Source organism: Suillus subalutaceus (genome assembly GCF_016647625.1).
Source record: "Suillus subalutaceus strain FC151 chromosome Unknown DFJ58scaffold_13, whole genome shotgun sequence".
In the NCBI taxonomy this organism is placed as follows: domain Eukaryota; kingdom Fungi; phylum Basidiomycota; class Agaricomycetes; order Boletales; family Suillaceae; genus Suillus; species Suillus subalutaceus.
The window spans coordinates 456,639-473,534 of NW_024540262.1; the positions used below are offsets into that span (position 1 = coordinate 456,639).

The window sequence follows — 16,896 nt, forward strand, 5'->3', positions numbered from 1 at the left end:
GGATTGTCGGCATCAAGTCGGCAACGGAACTTTTCCAAAAAGGGAAGACAACGTTTGGAAGTGACACAGCAGCAAGCTGTTCAACGCTGTTCAACGTCGTTCTTGTTCGTCCCTCGCAGGTATCTTGAATTTCTGTTATTCTTGTCCTTCGCAATCGTCTAGCAGGCTTTGACTTTCGCTAGACCGGCAGGCTCCGCTGGTCTCGTCTAGACCCAAAGCAGCGCAACGCAGCGGTCGCATTATCGTCAGTTCTGCTCAGCAGACTTTGCAATCGTGCTTTTGATTCTAGCATAGTCCCAAGACTCGACGTCAGGGCTCGTTCTAAAGAGATTTAGCTCTCATCAAAGAGCCATCTCAATCTCATATCTACCCCCCTCCTTCCAAAATCTCACCTTCTCATCGTGTCCTCGAGGATTAGGAACACATATCTACCCCCTTCCTATATCTTGCAAAAACGTGTCTAGCGACATCAATTCTTCATACATTTTACCGCTAGCGGATCTTCACGAGCGTCGCATTTCAAATTTCATCCTCTAGTTCAATTCGTATATCATCGTTCCTTCCAGTCATCAATAGCGCCCATGTCTACTCTTCGTCCTCCTTCCAGTCCTTCACCTTCCCCTCTCGATCACGCACGCTCTACTCGCGCTTCCATGGGTCCTCGCCAAACTCTAGCGCCAGCTTCCCCTCGTCCCGGTGGAGGAAGCAGTGCTCGTCCCACAAGCGAACTACTCGGTAGCGCGACTATGTTCCAAACCCCAGAATCAGAGGCAATCGACCAATGGTTTGAGAACCTCCAAAACTACGAAGAGACTCTTGAGGAGATGGCTGCTGCCTCATTGGATGTCAATTTCAAAGAAGAATTAAGTGCCATCGAGCAATGTAAGCGCCTTGTCCCATTTTAGTCCGTCATCAATTAATATGCTTTTTTGAAGGGTTCAAGGTCCTTTCTGAAGCAGAGCGCACTGCTGCTCTTTACAGTCTTCTTCAACAATCTACCCAAGTTCAAATTCGATTTTTCATTACCGTTTTGCAGCAGATGGCGAGGTCAGATCCGATGACCGCTCTCTTGAGCCCTGCTATTGGCGGTAAGTATTCTTGGTTAATATTTATTGCTTCACGAATCTAATTTTGAGATGCAGGTTCGATGCAGAGTCAGATGGAAGCCAAGTTGGCCCAGATGACGTTAAAGAGCCCCGCGCTCAAGTCGCCTATGCCCGCCTCTCCTCGCGTATTCAGTGGCAGTCAGAACAGGCAATCCCTTGCACTCGATACCACTTCTTCTGGGTTTCTTTCCCCAGACTCAGCTGCAATGGGATCTAGCCATGACGCAGCCGCCACTCTCGCCCACCAACGCGCTAAGCTAAAGGCAAGCAATGCAGCACACAGGATTTCCGCACCCATTCTTGCGTCCGGCAGCAGTGACTCGCGTACTTCATGGGGATCCGCACTCAGTCAAGTCGCAGAGCAGAATATCAACTCTCCTGCACAGGAAATCGTTGTTCCATCTGTTGGCAGCAGCTCAAGGCCCAAAAGCACTGAGTTTAGCGGCTCTCTCGGAACGCCTCGCGCTGGAGTTGAGGCGTTGTCCCCCATGGTCGGCGATAGCTGGGCCAGCAACGTCAATACACCCTTGATTCCTATGTTCTCTAAGGACACACATTCCCATCTCGACGTGGCGGCTGCCAAGCTTACTGACTGGAATCCTGGTGCACGTGTTCCCCTCATGGCTGATCCGAAGTCCTTCCGTCGGCCGTCGAGGGGTAATGGAAGTACAAACCCTCCTGCTCCCGAGACCAACGTACAAGCGAACAACAACATGTATGACAACGAGGGCAATCTTGTTTCTCAACAGCCATCCGGTCAGCGTCGGAACGTTAGTCAGGGTTCCAACGCCAGCAACGCACAGCTTAACCTCAGCCAACAGCCAGCCAACTGGAACAGCAGTAGGAGTCCTGCGTTGCCTCAGTCGAACAGGTTCGGCGGGGAAGATGTGAACGGCCCCTTGAACGGGCTAGGAATGAATGGGTTCAACATTGGTGGACTCGGTAGCCCCGGACTCGGGATGGGTATGCCCAGCGCAGGGTTATTGGCGGGCATGAACCCCATGCAGATGAACATGTTGAACCTACAAGCTCAGATGAGCGCTATGGGGATGAGTTCAATGACGCCGGAGGCGCAGCTTATTGCGGCGCAAATGGCTGCTGGATTCCCGCAGAACTGGCTAGGCATTCAACAAGCTGCTGCTATGCAGCAGAGCAACAACAACAATAACAGCAGGAGCCGTGGAGGAGGACGATCCCCTGGGCTTCCGAAGACCGGTTCTTCTGGTGGAAATAGCGCGGGTAGTGCAGCAAAGAAGGATGAGGAAGACGTTGACCCCGCGTTACTTCACGATATCCCGGCTTGGCTCAGGAGCCTGAGGCTACACAAGTATACGCCTAACTTTGAGAAGATGAAGTGGCAAGACATGGTCGTGCTCGACGAGGCGGGCCTGGAGGCCAAAGGTGTTGCCGCTCTCGGCGCAAGGAGGAAGATGTTGAAGACATTCGAGATTGTCCGGAAGAAGATGGGCATCGAACCTTCTGGTTCTTCCAATAACTCAGGCGGAGAAGAGTCTTAAAATGGATGTCTTGGGAGCATGTATCTGCCGGGGCAGATCGAGGCATGCTACCCCGGTTGGTCAAATCTTTGCTGATGTTGATTATGATTTCATTTGTTTTGTACGTGTTGACTCAAATTCGGTTTACCAATAGCCACCGCTCATATATGGACGAAAATTGGCTGGTCGTTATGCTTTCTCGTTACTGTAGTTATCCTGTACTCGCGCACAATCAATGGTCCGCTTGTTCATGCGATAGATACCTTGTTTTTAGCGGTCTAACTTTGGGCGCAGTATATCTCCGGCCTCTGGCATTATTATCTCATTCAACAAAAGTTATTCTCGAAGGATTAGCATGCGTTTTGCAACTCTTGGCTTGTCTCATAATACTATTTGGAGTTTAGCCAGCGTACCACACATCACATTATGTGCTTTTTGCGTCATATTTACTCCGTTGCCAAAATTTTCAATGTTAACGTTCAAATGATTATGCTAACTTTCAGCTAAGTACCAGATCCAGGGAAGACAGGGCAACAATCTGGACTTTTCTCGGAGCTAGAGTTCCGAGTCTTGGTTTCTGAAACCTCCAGGAGACCTGCCTTAGGACCGTACTAGTAAACTGTCTGCTTGCGCGCTCGAGGTGAAGGTGTGAAGCCGATTTTCTGCTCAGAGTGTGTCGGAAAACCTTCTAACGTTTGCTGAACCGTTCAGCCGCTCAGCGCTCAGCCAGGAACGAGCTTTACAGCATTACATAGTATATATTCCTGGAATTAACATTTGCGGGGTGTTCGTGCGACTTTGAATCCCAGCCTTTATGGGCACGACTGTCTTCCTTTTGGAAGTTCTAGAGGTTTGGTCAGGGAAGAACTAGGGTCGATTCATGGCCGGGGCCCTTAACGTTCACAATTACTCCCCACATCTGACCATCATCTCCTTGTAGGTTTCAACTTACATAAACGAGGTCGCAAAGCTGCCTACAGACCATCTTCCTACCGCACTGGGGCCCCAAATACTACTAGCTTGGATGAAACAGGAGCTACTTGAACCATTCGACGAACAAGGGCCACAACAATAGGATCATCAAGGCCAAAGTAATTCCAAGTTCGAACATCACGTTGGACACCACGTTGCAGCTTGGCGTATGTTCTTCGTACGTTAATCCGAGGGACTAGTTCAGTTATCACTATTTACTTTACATGCATGCGCAGTCTGCAATGATCGATCCCACCTCGAATTTATTTATTTTATTTTGTGTTATTTTAGGCGAGTAATTTCTTGAAAGGTGCACTTTGCCTTCTTCGGAGTCCGGACTATTCGGGTGGATACCTCTTGGATTGTCTGTTAAGCTTCTCATGGTATATAAACATGGTATTTAAACTTGTCCTAAACATCGTATGAGTCCTAGTTATTTCTTTTGACTGCTCGACAAGACAACGCTCGCCAGTCCAGCGAGTCTACCAGAGCCATTTAATTGTATTTTTGTGGGTTATATTTACTCTTACGCTATGCGCGACAGTCACTGACAATGCATGACATGTGCTCGACTGTTTTTCTCTGATAATAACTACCAATCGATCCCCAGTTATTTCTCAGGAATCACACCGACCGCCGCTAGACCTAAAGACATGCCTCTTGATCGTGGCCCTTCACCTTTTACCCCCTCCCTTAGACGTGTCGAAGCCATGTCTCCCCTGGATAACGAAGTTCACCCAGTCTTCCATGCTGGTAGAGTGGCAGTTATCACTGGCGCTGCGAGCGGTATCGGTAAAGCTGCTGCTATCGAATTGGCAAAGTGCGTGGGTGCCATCGCTCTTGACCCCGCGAGCGAGATACTCACGAATGTGATATGTCTGCGCTGACGGTGTTGACTGTTGCATTCGGTGCTTTGGTGATTTGTACTGCACCCAGGCTAGGTCTGAAAATTGCTATGGCGGATCTCATGGAAGATGTCTTGGCCTTTGCTGCCAAGGAGGTCATTTCCATTGTTGGAGAGGCTAATGTACTTGTTATTCCGACCGATGTGTCGAAGATCGACGACGTTGTGCGTTTGCGCGACAGGGTCTATGAGGCGTGGGGCGAGGTGAGCGAATTATGCCATTGTACACGGAACCTGTGGTTCCCACCTCAAATCACGCCATTCAATCTCATTTCATCCCATCTTACATCAAGCGAACGTCCTGATCTGATCATTATCTGCAGGTTGCAGTTCTCCTCAACAATGCTGCCATAGGTCCCGACAGCAAATCTTGGAAGATGCTGGATAACTGGAAGAAGACGTTTGACGTCAATCTTTTCGGGTTCGTCATCTGTTTGATAGGAGTGCGAGCGTAGTCCAACTTATAGCATTTAGTGTGATCAATGTGCAGCAGACCTTTGTGCCAGTTGGTGTTCCCCTCTGCATGTACCGTATATCCTGACGCTGATGGTGATGTCATTCTTCTGCCAGTCCATGCTGCACCAGGAGAACCAAGCTGTCGTCATCAACACTGGATCCAAGCAAGGGATCACCAATCCACCGTAAGTTCGAGCAACGCACCGTATTGGCCGAATTAATCATCATCATAATATTTCATTCGCAATACCGCGTGGTACAGTGGCAACCCAGCATACAACGCCGCAAAGGCCGCGGTGAAGAGTCTGACGGAAGGACTCGCACACGAGCTTCGCGAAAGTCCGGCGTGCAACGTCACCGCGCATCTCTTCATGTGGGTTATCTCGGATTCTTTCGGACGTATGCTCACTTTGGCTTTCACAGCCCTGGGTGGACCTTTACAGGTCTGACCGCTCGCAACGGTGGCGAGAAACCCGCAGGCGCTTGGACGGCTGAGGAGACAGTTCTTTTCATGCTCGACCATGTTCGTGCTGGCGAGTTTTACATCCTCTGCCCTGACAACGAGTCTCGCCACCAACTCGATCAGCTACGCATCATGTGGGGTGCGGCAGATGTTGTCGAGGGCAGGCCTGCGCTGAGTCGTTGGCACAAAGACTGGAAGTCCCTCTTTGAAGAGTACGTGCGTGACGGGCTGGCTAACATGGAGTGAGGAGATGCGCAATAACATATTATACCGATCATGTTGGGAGGAATGCAGCAAAAGACGTGTTCGAAGTGTTGTTGTTCTCATAGTTATCGAGTATCGCTTCACTATGTATAAACGTTGTTCCTATATGTAATGTCAACATTTCGTTCGAGTTTACTTGTTTGGCGGCAGATTGCGGTCGATCCCCTTATATCTTATCCACATGACTTGTGAGTCCTACTTAGAACCACATCTGCGCTTGAACTTATCGATCGCGATCATGTCCTGTGTCGCTGTGCACGCATCTTTGTTGTGAGAAGATCCCCGCCTCCGAGTCCGCCGCGCTCAACACTTCGTGGAACTGACCCATCGGGGATACTGGTGTAAGTTTACTACTAGTAGCTTCATCGTTTGAACTTAACTGGAACGCAGATCGCATCTGCCTGGTAGCGCTTGCCATGTGTTGGATCGCGGGTAAAGTGGCACTCAAAGGCCCTTTCCGATATAAATCTATTCAATTGATTCTGCATTTGAAATTAAGGCTGCAATGCCACCTCAACTTGCTATATATGACGCATTTGTGAACCTTGTTGAATTTGCCACAGTACTGTCGTGGCAGATACGGGCAAGTGACAGTGGATGGCTGCTAGACACGGTCCGTATAAATACGCTGTTTCACCCTCATCATCCACATCGATTCATCTTTGTGGCAACTGTACACGACCTTCCCATAGATCATAGACCTGTAATCACTGCTAGACGACGTGCTCGACGCCCGTCCTGCCTCGTCCCAGTCCAGGCATCCACGGTGACCCCAATATGCCTCTCCTCAATGGACATGACTCCGGTGCAGGCACTGAGGTATCCCTGCAGCGCGTCAGGAACCTGCCTGGCTATACTACGCCCAAATTCAATGGTAAAGATGAACAACGCGCTAAGGTAAAAGTTGATGTCACTGCTAAGGTGCTGCAATCTTCATCTTTTGAGGTCAATCCTCATTGCGCATTGCGTCATATTAACATAATGTTAGGGATTCATCCCTCGCGAGCTGGTCGAGAACGAGGTGGACTGGTTCTACTCTCAACTCGGCATCGACGATACCTATTTTCAAAATGAATCGTCCTCTGTGATATCTGATCACATCATCGGGCTCTTTGGTGCCAAGATTCTTGCATTCACGAAGCATGACTTCAGTAAGCTCGTCATCGACCTCGAGAAGATCGACGAGAATGGAAATGGAGCGACTTTCATTCACACTAGTTTACCGGGCCTGACTTCCACGGAGGGCCCTGGCGCTACTTGTGAATCGAGGTGTGTTTACACTTAATAGCTCCCAATTACTCTACCAATATTGTCTGTGATGCAGAATTGACTCTTTATACTTTGACAAATCAACCCCGTCGGAATGTTACCGCCTTGAAACTTACCGGTCAATTGGATCCGTATCAGCAACAGCAGCTAAACAGTTGCGCTGCTACTTCATTACCAGGTGCAACTTTCCTTCCCCACCCCCGTCCCCAACTCGGGCGGATGGACATACCGACATCCGCACTGTCTCTGACACCGCTTTCCTCGAGAGAGCGAGCCCGCATACTCTTCGGGAGTACCAGAAGATCATGTGGCAAGCCGAGAGCCGCTATGGTCCTGTAATGGAAGTATATGAAGTTGAAGGCACTCGTGAAAGGCGTCTTGTCATTGGATACAAGACGGGCGGCACTTCCCGGTTCTTCAGGTGTGTTGACCAGCATATGTAACAGCACGGTGGCTATACCCGTTTGCAGCGCTCTCTCGCACCTCTATCACTTTTACCAGTTGTACTCGTCCCGCAAGTATGTAGAGCAGTTCTCCAATGGGATCACGATCATCTCTCTACACCTGAATCCGATGCCTAACTCAACCGGCGCGCCGATCGAGCTTTCCATATTCCAGGTGATGAAAGAAGCATCTCTTCTGTACTGCCTCCCCGATAACCCCTTTTTTCGTGGTTCCGTCCACTCTGGACATGCTGTGCAAGAGGCGACATATGCCTGTATGTCCAACATTGTCTAGACGGGAACCGAGTTCATCCTTCATTAGATTGCGGTTGGGTTTTTGCTCAACACTTCTGTAACCGCCTGGGTCCCGCATACCACCACCTCAGGAATATCTTGGACGAATCAAACCCCTCGCACGCTGAAGTACTCAATGATATCAAGAGACGCTTCAGAGAGGAAACTTTCACGCGCGACAGCATCGCTCAAGTTATCCACACACATTCAGAAATAGTGCGTTGTCCGTTTCGCTCGGTTCCCTGGATGAATATTTCTCTACCAGATCCGCCTCCTATACGTCAACTTCGCCATGGTACACTACCCAGCTGCGGACCAGACATCACGGCTGCGGTGAGTATGATAATGTGCGTTGGGCGACCTTGACGAGCAACACCCAGTCCTACTCTCTCCTACCAGCGTCTTCACACGACGCAGCCCTTGTCCGACACTGAGTTGCACGATAAAATCAGACGTGCAGTCTCGAACAAGCAAGATCTACAAGTTCTCGAGAGCTTCCTCATTTTCAACAAGTGAATTCAAAAACAAGTTAATCAACTGGGAGCTGACCCTGCTTCAAGGCACGTCCTGAAGACGAATTTCTATCAACCAACCAAGGTCGCACTATCGTTCCGTCTCGCCCCCAATTTTTTACCCCAGGGTGAATATCCAACACCACTTTTTGGAATGTTTCTCGTCATCGGAAACGAATTTCGTGGCTTTCACATTCGCTTCAGAGATGTTGCTCGTGGCGGTATTCGTATAGTCATGTCGAGAAACGAGGAGTAGGTTCGTTTCTTTTGAAGGGGGTTCTACGACTGAGCACCGGGCGATAGAAACTACATGATCAACAAGAGGATGTTGTTCGATGAGAACTACGGATTAGCTGCAACCCAATCTTTGAAGAACAAGGACATTCCGGAAGGAGGGGCCAAGGGTACTATTTTACCTTCGTGCGTGATTTTCCGTGCTATCTTGGGTGTTCTTTATCTTGGGTGTTCTTTTACTCGTCACCCAGGCTTGGAGCGCCGCCCAGACGTTGCTTCGAGAAGTATATTGATGTAAGCGTGCATTGTACATGAGTTGACAAACGTATTGATCGTCATTCCAGGCTATCATCGACCTCCTTATCCCTAATCATAGCTCGGGAATTAAGGAACGCCATGTTGACTTGTATGGCAAAGAGGAATGGTTGTTTTTTGGGCCTGATGGTAAGATCCGTTTGCGGTGACTCGTTGAGATGACTGACATCTCGTGTAGAGGGTACAGCAGACATGATGGATTGGGCGGCATTGCACGCTCGTGATCGTGGTGCCGAGACATGGTGGAAGACGTTCACCACTGGCAAGAGTGCTGAGCTTCTGGGCGGTGTTCCCCATGATACTTATGGAATGACATCGTTGTCTATTCGCCAATATGTTCTCGGCATTTATAAGCAGTTTGCAATGAGGGAGACGGACATCACAAAAGTGCAAACTGGTGGTCCTGGTATTTGCGTTTTCACTCTTTGGGGTTTCTCGTCCTTGACGCAAGATTTTGCAGATGGTGATCTTGGTTCAAGTAAGTTGTAATATGCGGTGTGCCCATGGAGTGTGTTCATTAACCATCCTGTAGACGAGATACTCTTGAGTTCTGACAAGACCGTTGCTATTATTGATGGCAGCGGCGTTCTTGCCGACCCTGTAGGTATCAACCGCAAGGAGCTCGTCCGCCTCGCAAAACTACGGCTACCCGTGTCTCACTTCGATAAGACCAAATTGAGCAAGGACGGGTACCTCGTCAAGGTCGAGGAACAAGATGTCAAGCTACCATGTTGGTTTAGCTTTCTTAAAGTTCGATATTATCTTACATACTCTGTGCTTAGCCGGAGAAGTCGTTCTCGACGGCAACGATTTCAGGAACGGTGCTCACTTCCGTTTCAAGGCAGATCTTTTTGTGCCTTGCGGTGGACGGTATGTTTGCGTCACTACCTACACCAAACACCAGCTGACGATCATTCAGTCCTGAAGCCGTGAACATCTCTAATGTTGCTGCTTTGACGGATACAGAAGGCAAACCCCACTTCAAGTACATCGTCGAGGGTGCAAATCTATTCTTCACTCAGCAAGCACGGTTGCACTTGGAGAAACGCAGGGTTGTCATGTTTAAGGACTCCAGTGCGAACAAGGGTGAGATTACTTTCCTATCACTTGTTTGATAATGTTGACCCTGCTTCAGGCGGTGTGACCAGCTCCTCGCTTGAAGTGCTCGCAGGCCTCGCCCTCACGACCCAGGAATACCTCGACCTCATGGTCTTCAAGGACGGCAAGCCGTCAGACTTCTACCGAAACTATGTTAAAGACATTCAAGCCAAGATTGCTGAGAATGCCGCCGCAGAATTCCACTGTATTTGGCAAGAGCACTCCCGCCTCCAAGGTGCCAAGCCTCGGACGCAGATTTCGGACGAGCTCTCCATCATGCTTAACGAATTGCACACTAAGCTCGAACATTCTGACTTGTTCGAGGATGCCCCGAGCCGCAAAGGTGTAATGAGACGCGCTATACCCACCACCCTGGTGAAGCAGGTCGGTCTCGATACCTTGCTGGAGAGGCTTCCCGAGTCATACCAGCGCGCTCTGTTCTCGAGCTGGGTTTCTTCGCATTTTGTGAGTTTCAACCACTTTTCATGTTACACGAGCACCATCCTCACCTCTCACAGATCTATAAATACGGCGTCAACAGTTCCACTATAGATTTTTTTCATTTCGCTCGGGATCTCTCACGGGAATGATTGATTTGGATATGGAAAAAAGGGAATTGGTGCGGATATTAATATTGGTACCGCGACTGGTATGTAGTAGCATTTTCATAGTAGAGAATACACTCTCAGCGACGCCTGCTCCAAGGAAAGACTCATAAGTGGCTGCTTGCTGAAATTTAAGAGTAGTATGTAACTAGGAGGTTCCAGCACGTGGGCGCTAGTGACATGCATGCGGCTGTGTCCCGTGGGATAAACATCTTACTAGCATTATAGTTACAACAGGTCAACTACTAAGTACCCTATTTTCTACGACTGTTCAGCAAACTTCTAATATGCACCGATGGTGAACAGTCAGTTTATTGCCGAAAAAGAACGCCTCCTAGATCACCATCATGTGTTACTGATAACAACTGGCAGCGTAGCATCTATCAAAGCTCCTCTCATTATCGCAGAGCTTCTCCAAGTCTGTCTCTCTTGATGAGATCCTACTGCTGTCAGTGCTTACACTGCACGTGCAAATATAGTACCAGAATGTCAAAGTAGAAGTGGTTGCAACGAAACAGTCGCTTGCGTTTTACGACCGTACGGACGTGGTCAAGGCAGGTGGACGCGTGTGGACGGATGAGGACGAGTGGCTAGTGGGTACACGTTTCAAGATGAATTTCTGCATCTCAACGTCCACGACAGGGATCATACAAGATAGGAGATCCAATCCTGCATATCGAGTTGAGGAGATGGGCTGACATAGTCCTTGTCGCTCCCTGCTCGGCAAATACGCTCTCAAAAATCGCACACGGACTCTGCGACAACCTCGCAGTATGTTGTACCGCCTTTTCATGTCTCATTCGGTGATAATCTTTTTAGTAGACCTCTCTGCTTCGTGCGCTGGCACCTACGACGCCAACTTACATATTCCCGGCAATGAATACGCTCATGTACGAACATCCGCTCACAGCAGAGCATGTGCGCATTGTCCGGGATGTTGTGCGGTACCAAGTTGTTGGGCCAATTGGAAAGAATCTCGCATGTGGGGACGTCGGTATGTTACTTCGACTTTTTGTTTCCGCTGTAGATGACTTGGTCCTTTCTTGAAGGACTGGGTGCCATGACAGAATGGTGCGATGTTGTGAAGATAGTGGTGGATCAAATGAAACTCACTCGCAAAGACAATAAATGATAATAATTTCATGACCGAAGGGGTCTGTATGAGACTACTTCAGAGTATTCTAAATTGTCTCATCTTGGTCTATTAATCTAGGACCGTTTCTTTCACCGTCGCATGCTAGCTTGGATGTATCTGCGAAACATCTAGACAAAAGATAAGCAGGACAGGGGAGTGATGCATTTTTGTTTTTAAAGCCTAGGATCTGTTCCAAATTTTGCTAGGCAAGGATGATTAGAGAAAGATTCTCGTCTCAGCGCAGCGACGCTTTCGCGATGGAAGAAACACTTTGATTCAGTATTCGATTGATCTTCTCGTCATCTATTCCCCGCCATGCGACTGATTAAACCCATTCTATCACAGTGCCGTACTCATATTACTCTTCAATCACTTGATTACAGGATTTCCATCGCAAACGAACCAAAATCGCGCATCTTTCATACCGCTCGCCCAATGCGCTCAATCGGATATCATATGCTCATCGAATGATGACAAGTTGCCATTCTATCGTCACAATACACCGACAAAACAGTGCTGTAAGCATTTGACCTTAAGATATGGCACGAGTTTTTTTTCGGTGCAGCCGTCTTCAGGATATAGTTCACAGACCTTCGCAACATAGGTACTCCGCACATCTTAGTCGGATTTTCACAACCCGCCTCTCGGAAGGCGGTTGATCTGGGTGCGGTATCTTACATGTGAGAGAGAATTACCCCGGTTGTTACTAATCAGTTGTGTAGCAACAAGATATTAAGAGCTGTACACGACAGCATGCTCTTCGAATACGTCATGATTTATTGAGGTTGATCTCTCAAAAGGCGATAGATCTTATGTGAGAGTGAATTAATCAAGGAGTGCAGGATCTTCTCCATATTTCAAATCTCGGAGGTCCAATCCGCAGGAAGCTGAGCAGCACACGCGACAACACGCTCGAATCATAGAGACCGGTGACCAGTCCATCTATGAGGCAGGGCTGATCACTCGAATACGTCATCATGATTTAGATTGATTTCTGGAAAGGCGACTATTAGTAGATCTCATATATGAGATTAGATCAAGTATAGCAATGGTCTCCTCGATAGTTCATCTCAGAAAGTCTCGAGACTGCAAGAGTTCAACGGCGCGCACGCGCTTGGGTGAGTTAGGTGACCTTCCATGCGAACAACAACGGCCCGGTTTTCCTGATCCGACGACCACAATCATCGATTTTGAATGCGCGCGAGAGTCAGCGAACACTATATGCTAAGCACCACACCCTCTATTTACTAACAATCGGACCATCTCTTCCATTTTATTGATCTGACCAAGGGAGATTCTTTTGTGGGAAAATCACCATGCTGCCAGCAAGTTTGCCTCCACTGAGCAAAAGTGGTCATGCAACACACTGCAAAAGATGCTTGTCCGGCTTGCCATCTTCCCAAGTGGATATTGATCCGGCTAAGTACTTTATTCAACGCTGATCTCGATGCCAGCTGTTCTAACGCGATTATCACAGGCTTGCCCTGTCCTTTTACTGCCTAGGCTCCCTAGATGTTTCGGGTGAACTCGAAAAAAAAACTAAGGACTGGGAAAGAGAACAATGGAGGGAATGGATATGGAGTCAACAGACTCGTGAGCCGATTCTGAGATCCAAATGTGTTGGAGAATTGAGCACAGTCACCAGACGGACATTATGGGACTGGCTTCCGAGCGAGCTCTTATATGACTGCGAAACACTCGGTGAGAATTGGCCTTGTTTATATAGACATAATTGATTTCCGGTCTGAAGACAGAGGAACATTCGGGCCATGATAACCCTCAGATCATCATGACTTATACTGCCCTTCTCTCACTGTCTATATTGCGCGACGACTTTTCACGTCTTGACAGGAAGGGCCTCCTGAAATTCCTTAGCTCCTGTCAGAACATCGATGGAAGGTAAGTCCCTACATCATGTCAGGCACTTTCAAGGTACAGACCAAGGGCCCTAGTTTTTCTTCTGAACCTTTAGGAGGTGACTCTGATCTACGCACGACGTTCTGTGCTTTCGCCATAAGCACCATGCTTGACGACTGGTCAGGGATGGATGTTGCAAATGCTCTCCGGTTCATCTCTTCGTGCCGGGTAAGCTTGCGACAACTATATCGGAAGCTGTTTTAACAGCCGTTCTCAAGACATATGAAGGAGGCTATGGACAATCACCGTTTGGGGAGGCTCTAGGTAGCGCAAGATGCCTTATGATGTGATAAAGGCTCACCACACCTCCCCTCCTCAGGCGGCACTACGTATTGTGCACTGGCAGCACTCCGATTAGCTACTAAACAACCAGACCCTCTTTCCCTTCAAGATCGACAGAAAACCGTTCGATGGCTTGTACAAAATCAAGCATCTAATGGCGGATTTAGTGGAAGGACTAACAAGGACGCCGACGCATGTTATTGTTTCTGGTGCGGCGCATCGCTGCATGTAAGTCCATAGTGTCCCATAACGTCGATGGAAACTAAATAGTTTTTCCCCGTTCCAACGCAACAGGTGTTAGGTGCAGGCGATTTGGTTGACAAAGCAGCAATGTCGTCCTTTATAGCTTCCTGCCAATTCAAGTATGGCGGAATTGCAAAGATTCCCGGCGAGCACCCTGGTGCGTCATTTTCAAACACTTTGACTTTGCAGCAAACGTTGTCCTAGATCCTTATCACACATACCTCTCACTGGCAGCGGTGGCGTTGCTCCCACCCAATTCGTCAGAAGGGACATCGTGGGCACTTTGTCCTCTAGATCCTCTATTGAACGCGACGGACCAGACGTCCTTGTGGGCCAGAGCACATATTCCAGCACCTAAAGTTGATGATGATGCAGGCATATAAACGCGCGCTAAATTATGTTGAAGAAATAAATAGCTGGTCTGGATAGGCACCCGATTATAACATTTCACTGATTATCTTCGAAGTGTTTGGATGCAACATTGCCTCATGCCATTCTTATTGAGCGAGAAATGTGTACCGTTGACAAAAGCGGAACCTCTCTTCGAGTTACCTCTTTGTCTATCAAGTGGGTCTCTCAAGGTGAACGTCACAGAGCACATTCACGCTGCAACTGTGGCACTAAATCCACCCAGGGTGTATCCTACGCCACCCAAACCCCAGCGCTTGAATCAAAGCACACTATTCTTACAGTCAAACCTGGCATTCTTCATAAAGCATATGTTTTCATCTTCAGACACTCAGCTACGATGCGCATAGACTACATATTAAGGCCAGATAGTCCCCAAATAGATTTCACCGCAGGCGGAGGGCACTCTGACCGCCGCGCTTGCCATCCACTGATCAGCGAGATGATATTATCAGCCTGTGCAGTGAACAATGAGTTTAAATTCTATAAAAGCTATCCAGCAATATCACACACACCTTTATCACCTTACGGATGCTTTCTTCTCGTCCAGTCAGGCTTGCATTATCCGGAAGTAATGTGGTGCGCTCCACGAACTGCGTGGTGAATTCCTGGCGGCGTTCATGACTATCGGCTGATTGCCATAACGTCGGTCCGGCGCGTTTAACCATGGCTTGGACGGCGCGTACGTGTTGCACGCCAACCATCTCGTGTAACAGAATCCCCAGACACTCGTGCATGATTGGTATTTCGATGAGGCCAAACGAGAACATGTCCGCTATGAAACAAGAGAAATCTAACGCGACATTCCAATGTTTGGTTTCGAGTTTGTTCCGTTGGGAAATAGCATCCGGATTATCCTGTGCGATGGTGAGCACCGTCAGAATCAACTACGATACTACGCACGAGAGAACACCATAATGATTTGAAGTGATCTAAGGCGTACTTTTGCAGGTGGGACACGAAGCAGCTAGAGTGCCACTCGGAGTGATGGGTCGTCAATGTATCACGCACGTCTCGCGCAAAGAGCGCCGCCTCCGGTCCAAAATCCACTATATTCGCTTTGGCTAAAATTTCCCAGCAGAAAAGTTGAGCAAGATCGCGTAGTGTATCGATTGACCATGGACCCAACCGTACCAGGAGAGGTGGCAAAGTGGGATTGGATGCCAGCATGCCAATGTCAAGGATATGCAACCATGCCTCCGGTGCGTGAATGGGGGGAGGAAAGTAGCCGTACTCTACAAAGCGGTCAGGAATAAATGTTGTGGCGTTCGGGTTAAGCTCGGATTTTATGGATTGGGCCGCCAGAATGCGACACGAGTGGACGCCTGGCACAGTTTCCTGAACCGATGCCTGACTAAGTTGGTCATACTCGAGCCCGTGAGTTTCGTTGTCGACCAATGTCGTGTTGCTGCTGCAGGGGGAATTATTCAAGGTTCGATCGGGCGTGCCAGCGCTCGACTGCCAGGAGAAAGCTGCGTATGGACTATTGTCGCCTACGAACGATGATGCTGCACGTTCATAGAGATGGTTCCTTTGTGACATGAGTTCAACATCAACAGTTTCCATGGCCAAAAGATCAGGGGATGAGTTGATAGATAGGTTGATGGGATAAGTTGGGTTTCGATGATAGGTATAATTCCAATCCAGTGTTAATTTATACTAGTAAGGTTGGCGAGGGCCACAATTATGTGGAACTTTGTCATGGTGGTGGACCTTCACCCAGGTCCTGAACAATGATCGTCAAAGCTTGGTCAAAGCATAGTCAAAGCATAGTGCAACGCGACTGGCATCCAGTGCTGGTACGAAGGAGATGGGCAACAAAAAGCCTTGTGTACCACTGGTTCACGATGTGAGGACCAAGCCATTTGTTTTGTACAACCAAGGCCATGCCGCGAACACATTGTCACAACATTCAAGTTAATACCTGAGAGGAGTAATTTTACTTACTTCAATACGGCTGATGTCATCCAACATCGTTGATAAAGAAGCATAAAACAGGTTGGGGTATCATAGCGTCCACAGTTATGAACTATCGGTCGACAGGTGACTAGTGAAAATCATAATCTAAGTAGGAGTCTGTAGGACAAAGAGACGTCAGGCCACGTGACCGAGTCAAAGGAGTGGGATCTGTATTCGAATTTCAAGTTCGAGCAGCAAGTAACCTCTCTCCTTTGACTTGAGATATTCAAGCCTGTATGTAAGAGGTACAAAACCATTTACTCAACAGTTCTGCTCTTATGCACCCGAATCCACAAGATTTTTCGCCGGTGGCACAATTCTTGTATAGTGAGGTTCGGATTGTATATTTGAGTATCTCACCATACGAGGATTAGAGGTATAATTACATACGTATTATTTCGTCCCTAACATGTCTCTGGTAGTATATCGGATAGTACACCCGCCTGTCACAGCTGCTGCGCGCGGGAGAGCGGGGTTCGACTCCCCGCCAGAGAGTTTTGCAATGTTCGAGTTTTATATTT

At 48.4% G+C, this 16,896-nt stretch overlaps 6 protein-coding genes and 1 non-coding gene across 7 annotated transcripts; 6 read left to right on the forward strand and 1 right to left on the reverse strand.

The window, feature by feature from the left end:
• Nucleotides 1-372: 372 nt before the first annotated feature.
• On the forward strand, nucleotides 373-2,790 carry DFJ58DRAFT_83545 (uncharacterized protein). Its single transcript, XM_041392247.1, has 3 exons — nucleotides 373-882; nucleotides 936-1,088; nucleotides 1,143-2,790. Exons 1-3 carry the CDS (start codon nucleotides 582-584, stop codon nucleotides 2,621-2,623), a joined length of 1,935 nt encoding a protein of 644 aa, XP_041248511.1. The 5' UTR covers nucleotides 373-581; the 3' UTR covers nucleotides 2,624-2,790.
• Nucleotides 2,791-3,901: 1,111 nt separating this feature from the next.
• DFJ58DRAFT_766936 (uncharacterized protein) lies at nucleotides 3,902-5,796 on the forward strand. The gene is made up of 8 exons (XM_041388832.1): nucleotides 3,902-4,083; nucleotides 4,185-4,394; nucleotides 4,511-4,682; nucleotides 4,802-4,899; nucleotides 4,953-4,983; nucleotides 5,049-5,119; nucleotides 5,197-5,307; nucleotides 5,358-5,796. Exons 2-8 carry the CDS (start codon nucleotides 4,228-4,230, stop codon nucleotides 5,641-5,643), a joined length of 936 nt encoding a protein of 311 aa, XP_041248512.1. The 5' UTR covers nucleotides 3,902-4,083; nucleotides 4,185-4,227; the 3' UTR covers nucleotides 5,644-5,796.
• Nucleotides 5,797-6,438: 642 nt separating this feature from the next.
• DFJ58DRAFT_653669 (Glutamate/Leucine/Phenylalanine/Valine dehydrogenase-domain-containing protein) lies at nucleotides 6,439-10,416 on the forward strand (the record flags this gene model as incomplete). Its single annotated transcript, XM_041381757.1, has 18 exons — nucleotides 6,439-6,582; nucleotides 6,650-6,930; nucleotides 6,986-7,351; nucleotides 7,401-7,648; nucleotides 7,696-7,904; nucleotides 7,933-8,000; nucleotides 8,048-8,179; nucleotides 8,228-8,431; nucleotides 8,483-8,599; nucleotides 8,665-8,707; nucleotides 8,758-8,857; nucleotides 8,907-9,134; nucleotides 9,189-9,206; nucleotides 9,261-9,458; nucleotides 9,511-9,598; nucleotides 9,648-9,814; nucleotides 9,864-10,291; nucleotides 10,345-10,416. 18 exons carry the CDS (start codon nucleotides 6,439-6,441, stop codon nucleotides 10,414-10,416), a joined length of 3,111 nt encoding a protein of 1,036 aa, XP_041248513.1.
• Nucleotides 10,417-10,692: 276 nt separating this feature from the next.
• Nucleotides 10,693-11,666, forward strand: DFJ58DRAFT_766943 (flavoprotein). Its single transcript, XM_041388833.1, has 5 exons — nucleotides 10,693-10,849; nucleotides 10,911-11,024; nucleotides 11,074-11,202; nucleotides 11,254-11,425; nucleotides 11,481-11,666. Exons 1-5 carry the CDS (start codon nucleotides 10,727-10,729, stop codon nucleotides 11,561-11,563), a joined length of 621 nt encoding a protein of 206 aa, XP_041248514.1. The 5' UTR covers nucleotides 10,693-10,726; the 3' UTR covers nucleotides 11,564-11,666.
• A 978-nt stretch (nucleotides 11,667-12,644) lies between these two features.
• On the forward strand, nucleotides 12,645-14,599 carry DFJ58DRAFT_766954 (terpenoid cyclases/protein prenyltransferase alpha-alpha toroid). The gene is made up of 9 exons (XM_041388834.1): nucleotides 12,645-12,989; nucleotides 13,044-13,159; nucleotides 13,212-13,267; nucleotides 13,317-13,465; nucleotides 13,519-13,651; nucleotides 13,702-13,747; nucleotides 13,803-13,993; nucleotides 14,060-14,165; nucleotides 14,213-14,599. Exons 1-9 carry the CDS (start codon nucleotides 12,883-12,885, stop codon nucleotides 14,389-14,391), a joined length of 1,083 nt encoding a protein of 360 aa, XP_041248515.1. The 5' UTR covers nucleotides 12,645-12,882; the 3' UTR covers nucleotides 14,392-14,599.
• Nucleotides 14,600-14,767: 168 nt separating this feature from the next.
• DFJ58DRAFT_723463 (uncharacterized protein) lies at nucleotides 14,768-15,982 on the reverse strand (the record flags this gene model as incomplete). The annotated part of the gene is made up of 3 exons (XM_041385003.1): nucleotides 14,768-14,872; nucleotides 14,932-15,273; nucleotides 15,320-15,982. 3 exons carry the CDS (start codon nucleotides 15,980-15,982, stop codon nucleotides 14,768-14,770), a joined length of 1,110 nt encoding a protein of 369 aa, XP_041248516.1.
• An 805-nt stretch (nucleotides 15,983-16,787) lies between these two features.
• Nucleotides 16,788-16,870, forward strand: DFJ58DRAFT_t42. Its single transcript has one exon. It is a non-coding gene; the product is annotated as a tRNA-Asp (tRNA).
• The last annotated feature ends 26 nt before the right edge of the window (nucleotides 16,871-16,896 follow it).

Bases quoted from the DNA above. Each gene is read 5' to 3' on its own strand.
- DFJ58DRAFT_83545 (XM_041392247.1), top strand. From the start codon at position 582: ATGTCTACTCTTCGTCCTCCTTCCAGTCCTTCACCTTCCCCTCTCGAT. The intron at 883-935 runs GTAAGCGCCTTG...GCTTTTTTGAAG, and splicing joins ATTAAGTGCCATCGAGCAAT to GGTTCAAGGTCCTTTCTGAA. The intron at 1,089-1,142 runs GTAAGTATTCTT...TTTGAGATGCAG, and splicing joins CTTGAGCCCTGCTATTGGCG to GTTCGATGCAGAGTCAGATG.
- DFJ58DRAFT_766936 (XM_041388832.1), top strand. From the start codon at position 4,228: ATGCCTCTTGATCGTGGCCCTTCACCTTTTACCCCCTCCCTTAGACGT. The intron at 4,900-4,952 runs GTTCGTCATCTG...TATAGCATTTAG, and splicing joins TTTGACGTCAATCTTTTCGG to TGTGATCAATGTGCAGCAGA. The intron at 4,984-5,048 runs GTTGGTGTTCCC...TTCTTCTGCCAG, and splicing joins TGCAGCAGACCTTTGTGCCA to TCCATGCTGCACCAGGAGAA.
- DFJ58DRAFT_766943 (XM_041388833.1), top strand. From the start codon at position 10,727: ATGGTGAACAGTCAGTTTATTGCCGAAAAAGAACGCCTCCTAGATCAC. The intron at 10,850-10,910 runs GTCTGTCTCTCT...GTGCAAATATAG, and splicing joins TTATCGCAGAGCTTCTCCAA to TACCAGAATGTCAAAGTAGA. The intron at 11,426-11,480 runs GTATGTTACTTC...CCTTTCTTGAAG, and splicing joins TCTCGCATGTGGGGACGTCG to GACTGGGTGCCATGACAGAA.
- DFJ58DRAFT_766954 (XM_041388834.1), top strand. From the start codon at position 12,883: ATGCTGCCAGCAAGTTTGCCTCCACTGAGCAAAAGTGGTCATGCAACA. The intron at 13,268-13,316 runs GTGAGAATTGGC...TCCGGTCTGAAG, and splicing joins ATATGACTGCGAAACACTCG to ACAGAGGAACATTCGGGCCA. The intron at 13,466-13,518 runs GTAAGTCCCTAC...CAAGGGCCCTAG, and splicing joins TGTCAGAACATCGATGGAAG to TTTTTCTTCTGAACCTTTAG.